The sequence below is a fragment of the Ciona robusta genome, chromosome 10 (genome assembly GCF_009617815.1).
Source record: "Ciona robusta chromosome 10, ASM961781v2".
Lineage (NCBI taxonomy): Eukaryota > Metazoa > Chordata > Ascidiacea > Phlebobranchia > Cionidae > Ciona > Ciona robusta.
The window spans coordinates 7,352,120-7,369,646 of NC_143244.1; the positions used below are offsets into that span (position 1 = coordinate 7,352,120).

Genomic DNA, 17,527 nt, shown 5'->3' on the forward strand with positions numbered 1-17,527 from the left:
TTATCTTTAAATCTCTGCACATAATGCAAAGTTAGCTTTGTTTATAAATCGTTTGGCAATATAGTAAAGAATTCTCCGGTACATTACATATTAGGCTGGTGGAAAGTGTTACGTTGGTATAGTTACGGATTATTAGTTAAGGGTTGGTGGTTTTACGTGGTTAGCACAAAAGAAGGAAAACTTTGTAACTATAAGCCAAATCTTGGTGGTAGTAAAGAATCTTCCACCTACCTTATTTGCTAACCACTAACCCCTATAACCACTAATCCCTAAAACCCCTAACCCCCAAACCACTAACCCCTATAACCATTACCCCTTATAAATAACCACTAACCACCAACCTCTAACACTTTCCATCAGCCTATTCTGCTATGTACCGGAAGATTCTGCACAAGTGCCCAAATCTTTTTTTAGATGGATTATAATGAATTAGTGAATGAGATCCAATCAATTGCTTCTGAAATAAAGTTTGCTGTTACAAGTGTTACTGTTCCAGTAAACAACCCGACCCTGCTGCATATTACAACATTGGAATCTGCTTTCTTTACACTAGAACTCACTAGCACTGGGTTTTTTGTTGTAGAAGAAAATAACTCTAAAGTTGAAGAGGCTTATCGAAGTACATCAGTTTTAGGTGAACGTTTTGAGACAATTTATGCTTTTCTCGACACTGTTAGTTTGAAATATAGGTCCTCATTTGCGTCAGCTCTATCTGACAAACTATTTGAATTAAACCAAAGAAAACATGAGTGATAATAAAGAAGCGAGCAGCTTAAGAAGCAGATTTAAAAACTTGCTGTCGTCTCATAAAACCCAAACATCAGTAGATGTGGCTGATTTGCAGCAATCTACTAATTCTGTTGTGAGCGATGACTTTTGGTTGGCCATTTCATCAAATAATAATCCAGAAGAGCGCATGAAACGTTTGAGAGAATTTGAAAGAGTTTTGTCAAATGTTCAAATCGATTGCGACGTAATCGAAAAGCTGTGGCTGGATACAAAAGACCAACTTCTTCCCACAATGGACTTAAACGTTCGAAGTGAATATTTCATGTTTTTAAAGACATTGATAACTAAACAACACCGCCACTTAAGCATGCTGCGTGCGTTGTTATACGCTGAAGTGGGAAAACATGTTTTTACTGAGAAATCTGATGTCGAAAACGTGATGGAAATTATTTACGTTCTTACCGAACATGGAAAGAACTTATTTATGCTTGAGGAAGAAGTGAGTAATAGTTTGTAAAACATTGATTTCTAATAGGTTGTCATTGATTCTAAAAAATAATCTCCCACAAAGTTTACACACAAGGTAACTGGTAAGCATGAGGTGTATGAAACAGAACACCTGTGTTTTAACAACTGTCGTTGCCCCGCCACACGAGTATAAATAAGTTACATACGTGGTAACTCCTAAGCGACCATGAGGTGTATGAATCAGAACACCCGTGTTATAATGCGCTGTGTATAAGTTTCCTTCACCTAACATTTCTTATCGGTTACTCTCGTCATTCGTTAGTCCTCTTGTATTATGGCTTGAATCATATTTTAACCTTTACTTTTAAATATTACAGATTGGTCCACATTTGGTACAATGGATGGAATGTATGGGTTCAAATGCTTTGTACATAGATATGTTGTGTAATGTCATCAAGTTTAATTCATCTCATCTTACAGAGGAAACCATTCATGGTATTGTACGTAGCGTATGCACAAGTTGCACTTCTTGTTCTTCTGTGGAACAATATGAATGCAGTCTCAAGGTTTGTTTTGTAGAATTCCTTGATGTATATTTGAACTAGCAGATTCTGATGGCAACTCATATTCTCAGTGTTGCATAACTCAACTCGTCTTTGTGCTCTTTAAATTTTTTTCTTCATATTCACGCCTGTGTTTAACAAAACTAGGGAGCTCTTTATTACATTATCACTTATTTAATGTGTACACAGGTTATACCATGGTATTGTACTATGATATTGTAAAATTAAAAGAGAAACTGGTTTCAGTATTGTGAATAAAAGTATATAGGAATTTAAAAAAGTAAATGGAGTTCAAAAAAGTCAGTAAAAACTAAATAAAAAGTGAAATTTAAATAAAAGTAAATAAACCACTTTATCTTTTCAGGTGTTGGAAGCTCTGATCACTTACAAAGCTCTCCCAAAGCAATGCACTAATGATGCCATTAACACACTTTGCCACACATTGAATATTAAAGAATGTTGTGACTTTAGTTGGAATCTAATGAGAAACTTAATGGGAACTCACTTGGGGTATAGCTGTATACAGACTCTATTAGAAATCCTTCAAGGTGATGCAAAGCAAGAAACATACCCGAAAATACAAAGCGCAATTTTTTTCATTGGAATGGGCTTATGGGGGTCTAAATGTGTGAAAAGTTTAATGTACACCCCACAGTCTATTCTACCTTCCTTTGAATATGCGTTAAAAAGTCATAACTTAATGCTCGCCTTTGAAGTAGTGCTGACTTGTCACAGATTGGTCAAAAAGTTTGGTCATGAGCTACAAGTTTCAGCATGGGACAATATGCTTAACATTATCGAGAAATTGCTTTGTATTTTAAAGGGCAGTAAGAACACTGAAAGAGTCGCCCCTTTGAAAGAGAAAACTCATGAGCTGCTAAGTATTGTGGAAAACTTATGTCAGATTCAAGCATTTACTGGCTCCAAGGAAAGACTGAATGAAATAATCGAACAGCAGATTCTACATAGACCTACAGAGTCTGTTATCAACCTTCTAACTTACAAAATGCATTTATTAAGCCCTTCAATAGAAAACTGGATCGTTAAGCTCAAAGTTCTAATAGATAGATTCTATAGCAACGACATGAACCCCGCAGTGAGGTTGCAACTGTTAGAATTGGAGATGAATATTGTTTCCAACAATTTCCAGCAGCATGAAGCGGATCTTGTGGAAAAAGTTATTTTGCCGCAGTTCTCGAACTTAGCGGATGAAACAAACGTACAAGTAATTGAAAATTCTCTTAAATTTTTAACCCGAATTTGTATTCTATGTACGTCGACCCAATATTTTACCTTACTAAGTTTACTCAAGAAAATCACCGGCAGTATTTCACCAGCTGATCCAAAAGTACCGAAAAATACTGTCCTCATTGCTGTGGCATCTGCTGTACAAGGATTAATTGAAATCTTCCTTGAAAAGTTCCATACATCTCTAGCAAGCCATTCAATAGAAGCGTGTGAAGTTCTTATACAGCTGATAGAAAATTATTATGAAGTCGAAAACTTTTCCGAGCAGTCTTATATTTTATGGGAATCTCGGATGAAAATTTTCAACACTTTCTTTCAGATTCGTGTTAACAACAACTTCCAAGCTCGACTCTCGCATGTTGAGTGTTTCTCATCTTATATTGTTTGCAAAAGACTGCAACCTGCTATAGTGAATGACACAGATTATGTTTATCTTCATCTGCAGCGCATAATACAGATATGCATCCAGTGCATGGAGCATGAAAACTATTGGCCCATCTTACAAACCGTCATCACCAATATTTTAGTTCTGCTTGAAAATGAGCAGATTGCAACTTGCTTATCATTAGATGACATTGACAGCTTGATGGAACTTCTCAGCAACTTTGTGTCGAGTGCGAACCGAATAGCGGCATTATACAATAAACCTGAGAAGCGTGCTGACCTGCAACTGATCGCTTTGAACGTCCTCACGAAACTTACGATATTTTACAACAAAGTTGACGTCTCCCGCCAGCGCCAAATGCTTCGTTGTTTTGAACTGGGATTCGCAACCAAATGCTCCAAGCAATGCATAAACGCAATTACTTTATGTATGATCGAGATGAAACCCGATGCAATGATAAGACTCCTCCCATCTATTCTGCTCCGTCTGTCACAGATGTCAGCCACTGTCCATCTAGCAACCGCTGTCTTAGAACTTTTATCTTTTCTGTCCCAACTTCCCCATCTTTACTCCGATTTTGTTGAAGACCAGTACTTAAGTGTGTTTGCAATAGCACTACACCACGCTAACCCTTCGAAATTCTCGCTATACATCGTCTCACTTGCGCATAACATTGTCTCGATGTGGTTTGTGAAATGTAGACTAAGTTTCAGGTCTGGATTAGTTCAGTTTGTTACTCGTAACCTACAAACTGTCAACCGAAACAACATGGACGACCCACTTCAACACAGTTTAATTGAATCCAGCATTGACCTAATGGCACGGTACGTCTTTTCAAACAGCTTACCGGTTATGGAACATTCTGCTCTGAAGAAAACTAAACTCAGCAAGAGTCAAAGTTCAACTTGGTTGCTAGGCAACAGACTCATAACAATAACCACGGGTGTTCCGCAGCAAAACGATGTGATGACATCATCGGATCCAGATAACTATTACAACTTCTCCCCTTCTAGACGGAAAATGTCGGTGGAAGCACCAGGGAAGCTGCAATCTACTTCTACAAGCGATGTTCAGTTATCCAGGTGAAATGAATTTATCTAGCTGAAAATAAATAAACTATGGGAGTGAATGAATGTGACTTACTTTATCCTCACGTGGACGTAAAACGACAGTCGTTATAAAACGGGTGTTCATACACCTCGTGCCTGCTTACATGTTACCATTTATGTTACTTTGTTGCTTTATCTAACCCTGAACGATTCTTGTGTAAAAATTAAAGTAAGGATCTGGTGCTACGAAATACATAACTGGCAAAAAAGTCCAACCTATTTTAAATAAAAAATTCTGAATAGAATTTAGTTAGCCAAATTCATTACTATCATTTTTGTTGTTTTTCAACAGAAATCGTCACAAATCCAGTGGTGCAACTTTACGAAACAGTGGCAACCAACTGTTGCCTTTATACCAACACAGTGGTGCAACTGTAGCAACTAAAAGCAGGAAACCCGTCACTGAACGTTCATCCACTTGGGCAGAAATCTGTGTAAGACGACCGTCTGGGAATTCTTGCTGGATGATGCATTGTAATCAGTTCCAATTAGTTGAGCAAACACAAGACTTAAATTCTAACGTGAATTCACTTACTAGTGAAGTATCTTTGCAACTTAATGGTGAATCCGTACTGCCCATTTCTTCCCCACAATTAAGTCGTCCCCGACAGCGGAGCCGTACATTAGGCAGCGCAAGTTCCAACACACAAAGTGCGGCTGAAAAGGCAAAGAGAAAATTAGCAAATCGCTTGCAAAATCCGGGGCAAAATAATAATGCTTCAGGGTATGCAGCACAGTTTAAATCTACACAGAGTAAAGCTGATGAAAATTTCTCAACCCCTGCGTTCATTTTTTTGCAACTTTTCCAAACTGCTGCAGTGGCGGGTTCAATGCATCTCCCGTTGCTTCTACCAGACACGCCCATGATAGACAGAGCTGTACAAGTTCTTGACAGGATCACGCCTTATGATATTTGGTCCACTGGTGTGGTTTACGTTGGGGAGTATCAAGGCAGTGATGGAAGAGCCATTTTAAGCAACGAACATGGTTCAACTAGATACCAAGAATTCCTAAACACATTGGGGAAACTGGTTTGTTTAGCAGATTGCAATATGTCGCATATTTATCTCGGCGGGCTTGATCAAAGTGAGAAAGAAGATGGCCAGTTCACTTACATATGGCAGGAAAACATTATGCAGATGGTGTTTCATGTAACAACACTCATGCCTAATGCTGGCACTGACATCAGTTGCAAGCAAAGGCATATTGGTAATGATTATGTAATGATAGTATATGACGATGACACATCCCAAGACTATGTCCCAGGCTGTGTGGTAAAGGGACAATTCCTATCAATTGAAATCATTATAAAACCTAAAGATACAAACTTTAACCAAGTTGAATTGTATTACCACAAGCCTGAACTTGAAGTGATTCTCCAAATGACCGAGAAGCGCATTGTATCGAACGACCACCTTGGTATGGTGGTACGACAAACCGCACTCCATGCAAATATGGCAGCTCTAGCTTATCGTCATAAAGATAAACCCGGTGACTGCGTTTCGAAACCACTTTCTCGTTTAAATCAAATCAAGCGTATCCGTTCAAGGGCAATCCAAGAGAGTGGTAACACATCTTCCACAACTAGTAACCCACAATACCAAATTGATGAGTTTTCCGATTATATTTAAATCTTTTCAGTGTTCCTTCACAAGCACCGAACCTAGGATGGCAGAACAGGCCGGGCTACCTTGTATATTCTGTACTGCAAATCGATAAACAAATTTGTTGCGCGTCAACTATTTCTCCAATCTACTAACAATGGCGGCTGAGAGCTCAGTCACACATAACCTTGAAAGATCATTACACTGGTGCTCCTGGATTACTGAATTGAATATTATTCACAGGGGACATCTTGGTTTTCTTTTTTTTGTGATGCATACTTGGCATCACTTTTACAATTTCTGTGTTTCGTTTTCAATTTATTTTTAACTAATTATGTAAAAATGATATTTCCTATTTCACTTAATATTTTATCTGGCTACATGATAACTAAAACTAATTTGATTCCTATTTAATATTTATATTTTCATGGCTTCTTGAGTTTCGAAAGTTTGTTTGGTGCTATTAATATGTTAACTAAATACTACAACGATTTTGAAATAACTTTAGCAAAACAATTTTTCCTTGAAAATTTTACCAAGTTTTAAAAATCTCTAAAATCCTTTTTATTCTTTGTATTTTACTGTGTTGTTACGTGAGAAGTCTTTTTTTTTGTTAAAACATCTGTGTTCGTCACTACTTGCAAGAATAAGATGTATTAAAAATTGGTATAAGTTTACATAAACAACATAATTTTATTTATCTCTTCGAAACCGATACCAAACATCATGTTATTTGAAGAACGAAGAGAAGGGAATCAACAGCAAAACAACAGCAGTTGTTAAAACAGGCTATGGATAAAATTGTAAAAAAGAGTGTTAGTTAAAAAGCATGTCTGTATGGTGAACTCACACTGAGTTACTAAATTTAAATCAAAACAAGTTGCTATAGAAATAGACGAAAAGTGTGTGCAAAGACATGACCTCTACAAATGGAGGAGTCGTTTTAAAATAAGGCGTTCTGATGACAATAGTACCAGATCAAAACTTTTATTTAATAGTGAGCATCACATACTATAGGACCGTATGGGAAATACGGTAACAATATAAACTTAACAGGAAGTATCTTAGAACTGTGGCCGTTTTCTACGATATTCAAAAATAAACACTATTCCTTTTTACAAAAGATTAAATAAACCATCAAGTTTAAATTGTTTTGATAACCCGATTACCTATAAAAACCTTTATTTTGCGCGGTGTGAAAAGATAATGGAAGACAATTCATTGTTGTTTCACCCACACTGACTGCGGGTCTTCTTTTAATTTTCAAGTGGGAACCTCACACGATATTCAATTTGAATGGATGAATGGTCTTTGATGTTAAAGTGCTTTCGCTGCCTCTTCAAATTATCACCTGGGTAGTGGTTTCCAAGGTTACTTGAATACAAAAAAGGTTGCTAACCGTATAAAATCACCGCCGCTATAATAGTAGAAGTCAAAAAGAACGTATAGTAGGTTGGGGTAATATGGGACACGTTTCCATTTTTTCCGTCCCATTTCAGAGTAGCGTTGTTAATTGTTTTAAAACACAATCAGGATTTTTGAATATTATGTGCAAAAGAGGTGTTCCATCTTACCCCACAGTAATATATACTTGTGTAAACATTACAGTAGTTAAGTTATAGTTATGGAGGAAAATATGAATCCATCAGGTCGGGAAAGATTGGCGCGGATCATGCGAGGATGCGGTATGTTTTAAACTGATTAGTATTTCCACCTGTTGAATGTATCTAGCTTAGGTCAGCGGTTTCAACCTTATTTACAGCCTTCAGACCGGTAAAATTTTAAAACAAATTTTGCGGCCTGTTGAATTTATAAAAATCAAAATTAACCCTAAACGTATAAATTACGACAAGATTATGCAATGGTAAAAGGTGATTTTAAGACTGTAGCCTATCTCTAGTATATGCTGTGCCCTAACCCACTTATAACGTAAACATCAGTGATTCATAAACTGTTTTTCGTTACCACGCGAGGTTATATATTTATATCGTTCATTCACCGATTAATAACGTTTCAGCATCTTCCACTGCAAACAAATTTCAATATTACGGCGACTACTTTGCCGGAGTAAAGGACCGATGTTTTCGAAATTCTTCAAAACTCAAACCCGACTTATCACCTGATGTGGAATGTAGTGTACCGGGTTGTCGAGCCGAGATCACCAGATCTCGCAAGGCGGAGATTCAGCAAAAAGTTGAAGCCTGGCGGGTTGTTGTACTCGCAAGCTTTGCAGCTGTGGGGTTGTTTGCATTAGTTCTCTCGCTTATTTTACCGGAGTGGTTTGTTCTTTCGGAACTAGGCGGGAGGGTCAAAGGACACATCGGGTATTTTCAGAGATGTATTTATGGTCCTCTACCCAACAGTAAACGATGCTTACATGAAATAATATCTGGTATGTAAAAAAGAACTAACATTTGTATATTATGTTATCATGCGAAAATGAAAGATATATTAATTAAAAATTTACAACTTTTAAGCGGGCACGAAGTGTATGAAACAAAACATCTGTGTTTTTTTACTGATAGACAATGATTTACATTTGCAGAGGCGGCAGCTCCGGTCGGGTTATTTTTAATCAGCATTGCCAGCGGTTTCGGGTCGATTGTGTTCGGTGCTCGTCGTTTGTGTTTGACTCAATGTAAACCTGCGATGGACGACGCTCGGTCTGCAACTTACCAGAGAATGAGAAGCCTTCTTGTCGTTTCTGGTAAAGGAAAATGCAGCAGGGTTGGGGAAGATTGGACATCTTTGAATGGGGAGGATGGCACACTAAACGGGACGGAAAAATAGAGTGAAAAGTGTCCTATCTCCCCCACCCTACTATAAATCTTACATGTTTTTTTCGCTGAACTTCCTAACACAAAATCAACAACTTTAAAAAATGGAAAAAAACACTTTTACAGGTGGTAGCTGCACATGCGGAGTGAGTGTTTTCACTTACTTGTACAACGATTATTTGGTTCCTATCAGCGCAAGTTACGTTCTTGGTTGGTTAGCGTCATTCATTTTACTGTTTGGTGGCATCGTGGGTTTTTGCTTCAAGAATCCGAGGCCTTCCATTGTTCCAGCAGGTATAGAAAAAATATAACATATTCTTTATAAAGTATTCGGCGATATAAACTGTATGTCAAAACAAACAAGATGGTTTATGTGGGGGAAGATGGGACACCTTTAGCACTAAATATCCAGATATCCTGATCGTGTTTTAAACAGTTAACAACAGTCTATGGGATTCGTGAGGATACTGTTTTATAAATTTTTGAATGTTAGGACGACAAATTAGACAAAAAGGTGTCCCACCTTCTCTCACCCTATACTAAATATCAATTGGAGGTTAAAAATATACGTTATTTTTATATAGCCGACTCACCCCATTGTACGGGTCGTGTCTTTACGCACACTTTTGTTTCTATTAGAATTTTAACTTAATTAAAATAAATGGCTCGTCTGTCCGCTAGGTGTAGCGACCACGCTTATTTTCTTCCAAATAAATGTAAATATGTTTTTAACCGTAAGTGTGTTTTAACAACTGTTGTTTTGTCACTATATCCTGCCTTTTCGTTAAAAATATTTTTAAATCTTCGCTACCATAATCGAAGAGACCAATAAAAAGTTATTATTATTATTATAGTATTCGGCATTCTTATTTTACATGGCTAGGACAAATGAATTGGAATCGCAGGGATTTGACGAAAGAACATAAAGTTTCATCATCTAGGAAAAAATCAACCGTTAGTACGATTTCGTCTTCCAGAAGACAAAGTTTCAACAGCGATAAAATAAGTCGCCCAAAACTTGGAACTCTACGTCATCATCCTACCGATGCAGCCTTGCGTTAATTGTAAAAAAAATATTTTTGTATTCTAAACAGAAAAAAATTCTAACCAAGTACCTTGAAAGGAAAACTCTTTTTTTTTATTTTTGTCAGAAAGAAAATTTTTTTTTTGTAAAATAGGGCTAAATATGGAACGCTTTACGACTTTGCTTGACATTTGCGTGTCATTTTGCATGTTGAATAGAAACCTATTTTTCTGAAAAAAGTGCCGCCAGTGTACGTCCATGGCCTACTAGAGATATCTCTAGTAGGCCGTGGTACGTCTATCAGCTTTATAGTTGGAATCATGTATACACGTGGCTTTTTTCTTTCTAAGTACTTGTTACTATAGAAATTACAATAATAATTACTTTAGAAATTATAAATAGGCTTAAATAAATACATTCGTAATAAATAACAGTGTGACGCATTCAGCACCACGCACAAATCACAACGTAAGGTTTTATAAAATGGTAGCATCATTGCGGAAATAGGCCACCGTCGCGGAAATACTTTTATGAACAATCTGACAAAAAAGGAGAACCATTTATTGTTGTGTTAAAGTTACGAAAAGCAGCTTTTTAACTGTGGCGACTTATTTCTGAAACATCAGGTTCAAGAAACATGTTCTTTGCTGTGTTTGCTTTGATGCTTCTACTGGCAGATGAGACGAGTTCGAAAGATCTCACCGCAACTCGTATTTCACTGAGCGGAGATAATCAAAAGACTATTGTAAAGTTATTCAACCGAGCTAGATTAGGTTTAAAGGCAAGCAACATTCATAAGTTGGCTTGGGACGATAGGCTTGCAAACATGGCCTTCTCGCTAAATATGATCTGCAATAATTTACACCCCATTACCCCTGTTGGCGCGGGGGGTGTGTTTTTCCGCACTTTATCCAAAAACAATACTATGTCTAGTCAGGTACGGTTAATCACATCTATGTTAGATTACACGTACGTATACAGAACTAATAGATGCTCCGGGAACGTTTCTATATGTAATGTGTACAAACAACTGGTAAAAGGAGAGTCCACGAAAGTTGGGTGCGCGTTGACCCGATGTTCTTCAATGTCCAACACAGCTGCTTTTTGCCTGCTGTCAACAAACCAAAATAAAACCACGCGACCGTATTTTTCTGGTGTTCCATGCTGCATGTGTTTCGCCAACTACAGTCTCTGCGAAAATGGCCTCTGTGCTGATTCCAGCTCAATTACGATGAGTTCTACAAGTACCATTAATTGTGCAACACCACAACCAATGGTCACCAAACCTATGACCCCAAACTCTACCCAAACAACGACGACCATGCATATTTACAGAAACTCAACCCCTCCATATTTATTGACTCGGCCAAGAAATTCTTCGATGCCTTCCACCCAAAGTGTATCGTATTCTACCACTGGTTCTGCTGCTATACCTTCGCTGTGTTTAATCTTTGCTTTAGCACCAATTATTCAAACCGTATATATTATTGTTTGCTTGTAATTTATTTATCCGCTACTGTATATATGCAATCACAATTAAAAGGAATAAAATATACCAAATTCTACAACTGATCTGATTTTAAGTATTTATGTTTAAACATATACTTATATAACCGAGACAAGCCTTAAATGAAAACATAATGAGGATTTTCTGTTCAAATTGATTCAAAAATCCCATGAATGATAAATGTCACTGAAACGGATAGCATGTAACATACTTCACACTCGGCATTTCCGCGCTGCGGCCATGTGTTGCTTGTGTTGTTTCCGTTTTTGGTGTTGGAGTGAAAATCGTAGCGTTTTTAATTTTAAAATGGCGTATATTAAACCATATTTGCCTATAGATGTAGTTTAAAAATCTAGTTCTTAATGATGATAAATAAATATACGCTTTTTGTTGCATAATTTCGCTTGAAACGAGATTTTGTTCGGTAATAGTTTAGTGTCAATAATTGTAATTTGATTGCTAAATTAGTTTTTCTTTTTCACAGTTTATGCGATTTTGTGATAAACTGATTATGGCATACAATGATAGGGGGAATTACGGGCAAAGGTAAGTAAGTTAGTTTAAGTATATAACCATATGAGTTTATTAATGGACTAAATAAATAATATGTTACTTCTGCTACCAGGCATAATGTAAATAACCGTATTACAATAATAAAAATGTATTATATAAATATATATTTGTGTATATATTTTGGCACTAGTTAAGAATAGTCTGGAACATAACAGATTAGGCTGGTGGAAAGTGTGAGAGGTTGGTAGTTATTTTAGGTTTAGCCTTACGGTGTGGTCCAATTTTTACTCTCCTATTAACTCTTACGTTTCTCAGTTTCTGTAACAAATATACAATGTGTTTAGTTATGGTGGCAGAGGAGGGTACAGATCTAGAGGCAACCAACGACAACAAACAGAATTACCAAGCGAACCCCCGTTCACATGTTTCGTGGGAAACCTTCCAACACAAACAGTGCAAGGAGACATCGATCTCATTTTCAAAGATTTAAGCGTAAGAAAAAATTAATTTGTTTACATTTTTGCGCAGGATTTTTGTTTGAAACATTTTTCTATTTTTTGTGGGCAAAATTAGAACTTCTGTGGCAAAATTTGAAAAATTAAAACTTTTGAAAAGGTTTTAAAATGAAAATATTTGAATGTTGTTATAAATAAGTAGTTTTGATGGGCAAGTACTTGTAATAAGGTCATCATACAGTTATATTACTCTTCTTATAGGATGTTACATTATTTTTCAACATATTTTGTTACTTCTATCACCAGACATAATGCAAAGATTTTGGTGTAAGAAAGATGGAAACTTTTAAAATGTTTTTTGCATTGAGGATTTTTGTTTAGATTTTTTTGGGCAGGATTTTTGTCTCTTAGTCTTGCTGTTGTGATATTGTAATTGGAAGTGACTTATGTATGATTATAGACCAAATTACAGTTACATTTTTGATTGTTGTTATAAAGAAGTGTTTTTGATGGGCAAGCAATTGTAATTCATCATACAGTTATATTACTCTTCTTATTGGCTGATACATTACATTATCTCATGTTAACATTTTTGTTCAACATAATCTGTTACTTCTGCTATCAGGTTTAATGTAATTAATCATTTAGCAGCTCATCTGGTGTAACAAAATGTATTTTGGAAGTTTTTTTTTGCCGACGAAGTGTTAATGTTTTCTTTACACAGATAAAGAATGTCCGCATGGTAAGAGACAGAGAAACAGACAAGTTTCGGGGCAAGTTATCTGTGTTTTTGTGTCTGTGTTGTCCAAATTGTAAGCCATAAAGAAAACCAAACACCCACAAAGTTACATATGTGGTAACTTATAAGTGGGCACAAGGTGTATGAAACAGAACACCCGTATTATACCGACTGTCATTGCCCCGCCATGCGAGGATAAATAAGTTACATACACGGTAACTTATAAGCGGGCACAAGATGTATTAAATAGAACACCAGTGTTATAACCACTGTCGTTGCCGCACCATGTTAGACTAAATAAGTTACCTCACGTGGTAACCTTTAAGCTGGCACAAGGTGTATGATACAGAACACCCGTGTTATAACGACTGTCGTTGCCTTGCCATGCGAGGATAAATAAGTTACATACCATTGCCTTGTCATGTGAATTCACTTTCATTTATTCACTGTGTGTTAGGATAAGTAAATTACATTGGTTCAAATTCCTTAATAACATCACAATCTATACTGTTATATCACAGGTTACTGTTACGTTGAATTTGAGCATTTGGAATCCCTGAAAGAAGCATTAGAATTTAACGGAGCTGTGAGTATTAATATGCATGGACCATAGTCTAAGTCAGGGGTTGGCCTTTTTCATTGCACGGGCCAAATCAGAGATTTATGTTTGTCGCGGCCGCACATAGAAAACTTGGCTCGCGGTCCGTAAGTTGCCGACCTTTGGCCAAAGTAGAAGTTATAGCCTGATTATGCTGTAGAAACAGAATTTCTATATTTATTCTGTTACTTGTGCTACCAGACATGTTGTAAATAATGTTTTAGCCATATATCTCTTGTATGAAAACATGTATTGTATTTTCAAAGTTGCGTCTGCCATCTGGCAAGAAACATAACCTTTTTTCCTTCAAACTTTGTCTTTCAAAGTTTTTAAAAATCTTCTCTTTCCAGCAATTTGAAGATCAGTGTCTTCGTGTGAATGTAGCGGAGCAGAAGAGAGGAGGAGGAAGGGGGGGAGGAAGAGGAGGGAGAGGAGGACATGGGGGTGGGGGAAGAGGTCAGATCGAGTTTAGTGAAGTTTTTGTGATGAATATAATTAACTGTCTCATCAGCCTCAGATTTTTTTGTCCTGTTTTTTTAAATTTAGTTACACATGCATTTGTTTAACATAGGGCACCTCGTTGATTAATGTAGTGAATGCAATTAATTGTTTTTACGAACAGCACAAACAGTAGAGTAAATGAACCTGTAACCTATAAGCAGGGGAACTAACCACTGTGTCACAGTTATTCTTTTAACAAGAGACAGCTGATGTCATTTCGGCAAAATAGATATCTATTATTTTTTATATAACAATTGGTTGGACTTGATTTTTGTCTGTTTGTTTTAGTGGCACCAGATCCTTACTGTTCCACAGTAAATTTTATTCAGTGTTTTACATCAAACAAACCATTCAGGGCAAAGAAACCAAGATTTTGAACAATACCGCGGCGGTGGTGGTGGTGGCGGGGGTTACAATCGGGGGCGTGGGGGTCGGGGGTACAATAATGGAAACCAAGAATCATACGGAAGGTACGACCGTGGGGGAAGCTACGGCAACGAACGAAACTTTGGTGGCTCAGATTACAACAGTGGTTATAACAGAGGGGGTCGAGACCGAGACCATGGAAGGGATCGGTACCAAAACTGGGAGGCTGAACAAAAAGATCAACCTACCACTGCAGGTTTGTTCTTGTTGGAACATTTGACTACTTTGTATAAAAACCACTTTATGTAGTTTAAATTAAAATATTTGCCTACTTTATATTGTCATGTGGGGTAAAATGAAACGCTTTTAGCACATAATATCTAAATATCCTAATTGTATTTTAAACAATTAACAACGGTATATGGGAGTCGTGAAGATAGGGTTTTACAATCTTTGAATGTTCTTTGTTTACTACCAAATGGGACAAGAAAATACAATAAAAAGGTGGCACGTCTTCCCCAACCTACTATATATATGTAGTAAAGTAACATGTTACACTTCAAAGAATTATAAAACTGTATTCTCACAGCTCCTATAGACCTTTGTTATTGTTTATAACATGATCGGGTTATTTAGATATAATGTGCTAAAGGTGTCCCATCTTACCCCCACCCTACTATATACATAGGCGCCGAGTTTTGAAATGTAGTGCAGAGGCGAGCCTATTATGACGTAACACAATCGTGACGTCATAACACTTCGGCGTTTCATTGACGTTATTTTACGCTTGCTCAACGCTGGACGTCAGTGTTACGCGTTGATCCTTTCCCCGTGCGTATTTGCAAGATTGACCGATATATAAATCGTTCGTTTATAGGCGCCGAGTACGCGTAGGCGCGTCACGATTGTGTTACGTCATAATAGGCTCGCCTCTGCACTACATTTCAAAACTCGGCGCCTATGACTATGACTATATATATTATATAATAATACTAAATCTAAATTATTGACACACTTCCTTGAATATGCTTTACGGACGAAAAGTTTTCAAATATTGTCGTTTACTTCACGTTTAGTGGCAATATTTGGTGTACGAGTGTCCAGCAACCATTCATGGTTGTTCAGTGTATAGCATATGAGTCAATGGTGTGTCAAAGTATTTGTACCCTCACTAAAATTTTAGCAGTTCGGCTTTGTATTTCAAACTGCATAAATCTTTACTGCGGACAAAGTTTGCCTTTTTGGAGACAACGTTAAAAAAATATTATCTGTTAATTAATACCAACGTTATCAAAAAATAAAAATACAGTCTTACAGCGTTTCTTTAAACTGTAAGAGATAGAAATTTGAAAAAATTATATTTTGTTCTTTAAGGTTATAAAGGTTATATTCATTCATACTTTAATTCAAGTTATTCAAAATTTATTTAAAATTTTTATCATCTTTTTAAATATTTTTGTCCACAAAGACACAAGTAATCGCCCTCGTCTGAAGCTGCAGAAACGTACAGTGGACAAACCAGTAAATGCCGTCGCGAATCCAAATTCCGCAATTTTCGGCGGGGCTCGGCCACGGGAACAAATTATAGCTGAAAAAGGTTTGGACGACTTGGATAAACAAGTTGAAGAGAAGCTGAATATTAAGGAACGCAAAGTTGAGGAATTATCGGCAGAATAAGGGAAATAACAGCCAGAGACAAATGATAAAAGAACTTGTTTTCCGAACACAATTTATCATGTTTCGTGGCAGTTATGTGTAAGTGAAGGAACAGTCGTCAGCTGTTACATTATTTTTGCGTTTTACTTGTGATTGGGCACGCCTCACCTGCCATTATCTGACCACGCGTTTTACTGCTAATTCATAGGTGCTTGTCCTATCTATATTGTACAGTTGTTATTATTTGCAGCACCGTCGTTGCATTTCTTGTTTCTGAGTTTAGATAAAGAAGTCACGCACAAGAAATATCCGCCAAAACTTTCTCAATATCTGAAAGAGGGAACTATATAAAGTCGTTTTATCAAACATTTGGAATTGTTAGGAATAACATGTATCTTGTACGCATGTTCAAATTCCGTTTATTCAATTAAGCTTTTGGTTTTTTTGATAGTGCACGTATTGTACAACTACAGTGGTTGTTTAAGTAACAAATGCATGGACCATGTGGATGCTTGGGTTCTAAGCTTGTCAAGTAATATGCGCTGCATCATTACCATCATTGGACACTTGATACAATTTGCTTTTGGTCGTAGTATAGTTGAGTGGGGGAAAATGGGACACGTATCCATGCTCATTTATCATCCCATTTTGAAGAAAACAAAATACTAAATAGAATTATCAAACTGTATTCTTCCGGCTTTTGTAAACCGTTGTTAATTGTACTAAAGGTGTCCCATCTTACCCCACTATACAACATGTTAATTTATTTCTTAGTGTGACGAAAGCAGTACTACCAATTCTTTAGTGTGATGTCACAACAACTGGTGTCGTATTTTAAAGTTACGAAACTTGATTTTATCGAATTTAAAATGTTTGTGTTGAAAATCCTTACAGACCGGTCGAAAATGATTTCACTTTGCTCAAAAGCTTTTACCGTAAAGTGAGTCAAATGTTTGAAAAATTGATGGAAAGTATGAAAAAAATAATTCTTTTAAAGTACCAAAAATTGATGGTTAAAGTATTAAGCTGGTGATCAGGTGTTGTTTGATTATTTATTATGTTATTCCTAGTTGTGGTTACAGGGACACAATAAGTCAAAGGCAGTGGTCTCTTTTGTGAGCGAAACTTATTTCTTAGTAGTCTTGTGGCTAACATATGCAGAGAGCAGGCAAAGCTGCATGCTTCTAGACCAGCATTTCTTAAACTGGGGGTAAATTCCTCCTATTTAGAGGGTAAACGAGCTACCAATCAATATCCACATCAGTTGACGGGACAGAAAAATTGT

The 17,527-nt window shown here is 36.7% G+C and overlaps 3 protein-coding genes and 1 non-coding gene across 4 annotated transcripts; all 4 read left to right on the top strand.

Annotated features, from left to right (window-relative positions):
- LOC149730343 (tuberin-like) lies at positions 1-6,792 on the top strand. The gene is made up of 4 exons (XM_089886967.1): positions 1-1,228; positions 1,575-1,763; positions 2,125-4,475; positions 4,795-6,792. Exons 1-4 carry the CDS (start codon positions 746-748, stop codon positions 6,131-6,133), a joined length of 4,362 nt encoding a protein of 1,453 aa, XP_089743093.1. The 5' UTR covers positions 1-745; the 3' UTR covers positions 6,134-6,792.
- Positions 6,793-7,522: 730 nt separating this feature from the next.
- On the top strand, positions 7,523-11,886 carry LOC149730344 (uncharacterized). The gene is made up of 5 exons (XM_089887000.1): positions 7,523-7,791; positions 8,124-8,498; positions 8,652-8,813; positions 9,010-9,177; positions 9,767-11,886. Exons 1-5 carry the CDS (start codon positions 7,731-7,733, stop codon positions 9,943-9,945), a joined length of 945 nt encoding a protein of 314 aa, XP_089743126.1. The 5' UTR covers positions 7,523-7,730; the 3' UTR covers positions 9,946-11,886.
- LOC149730345 (eukaryotic translation initiation factor 4H-like) lies at positions 11,720-17,275 on the top strand. The gene is made up of 7 exons (XM_089887001.1): positions 11,720-11,960; positions 12,272-12,419; positions 13,107-13,155; positions 13,643-13,707; positions 14,070-14,175; positions 14,576-14,842; positions 16,055-17,275. Exons 1-7 carry the CDS (start codon positions 11,902-11,904, stop codon positions 16,261-16,263), a joined length of 903 nt encoding a protein of 300 aa, XP_089743127.1. The 5' UTR covers positions 11,720-11,901; the 3' UTR covers positions 16,264-17,275.
- LOC149730346 (small nucleolar RNA SNORA53) lies at positions 15,595-15,817 on the top strand. The gene has a single exon (XR_016385948.1). It is a non-coding gene; the product is annotated as a small nucleolar RNA SNORA53 (small nucleolar RNA).
- Positions 17,276-17,527: the final 252 nt, after the last annotated feature.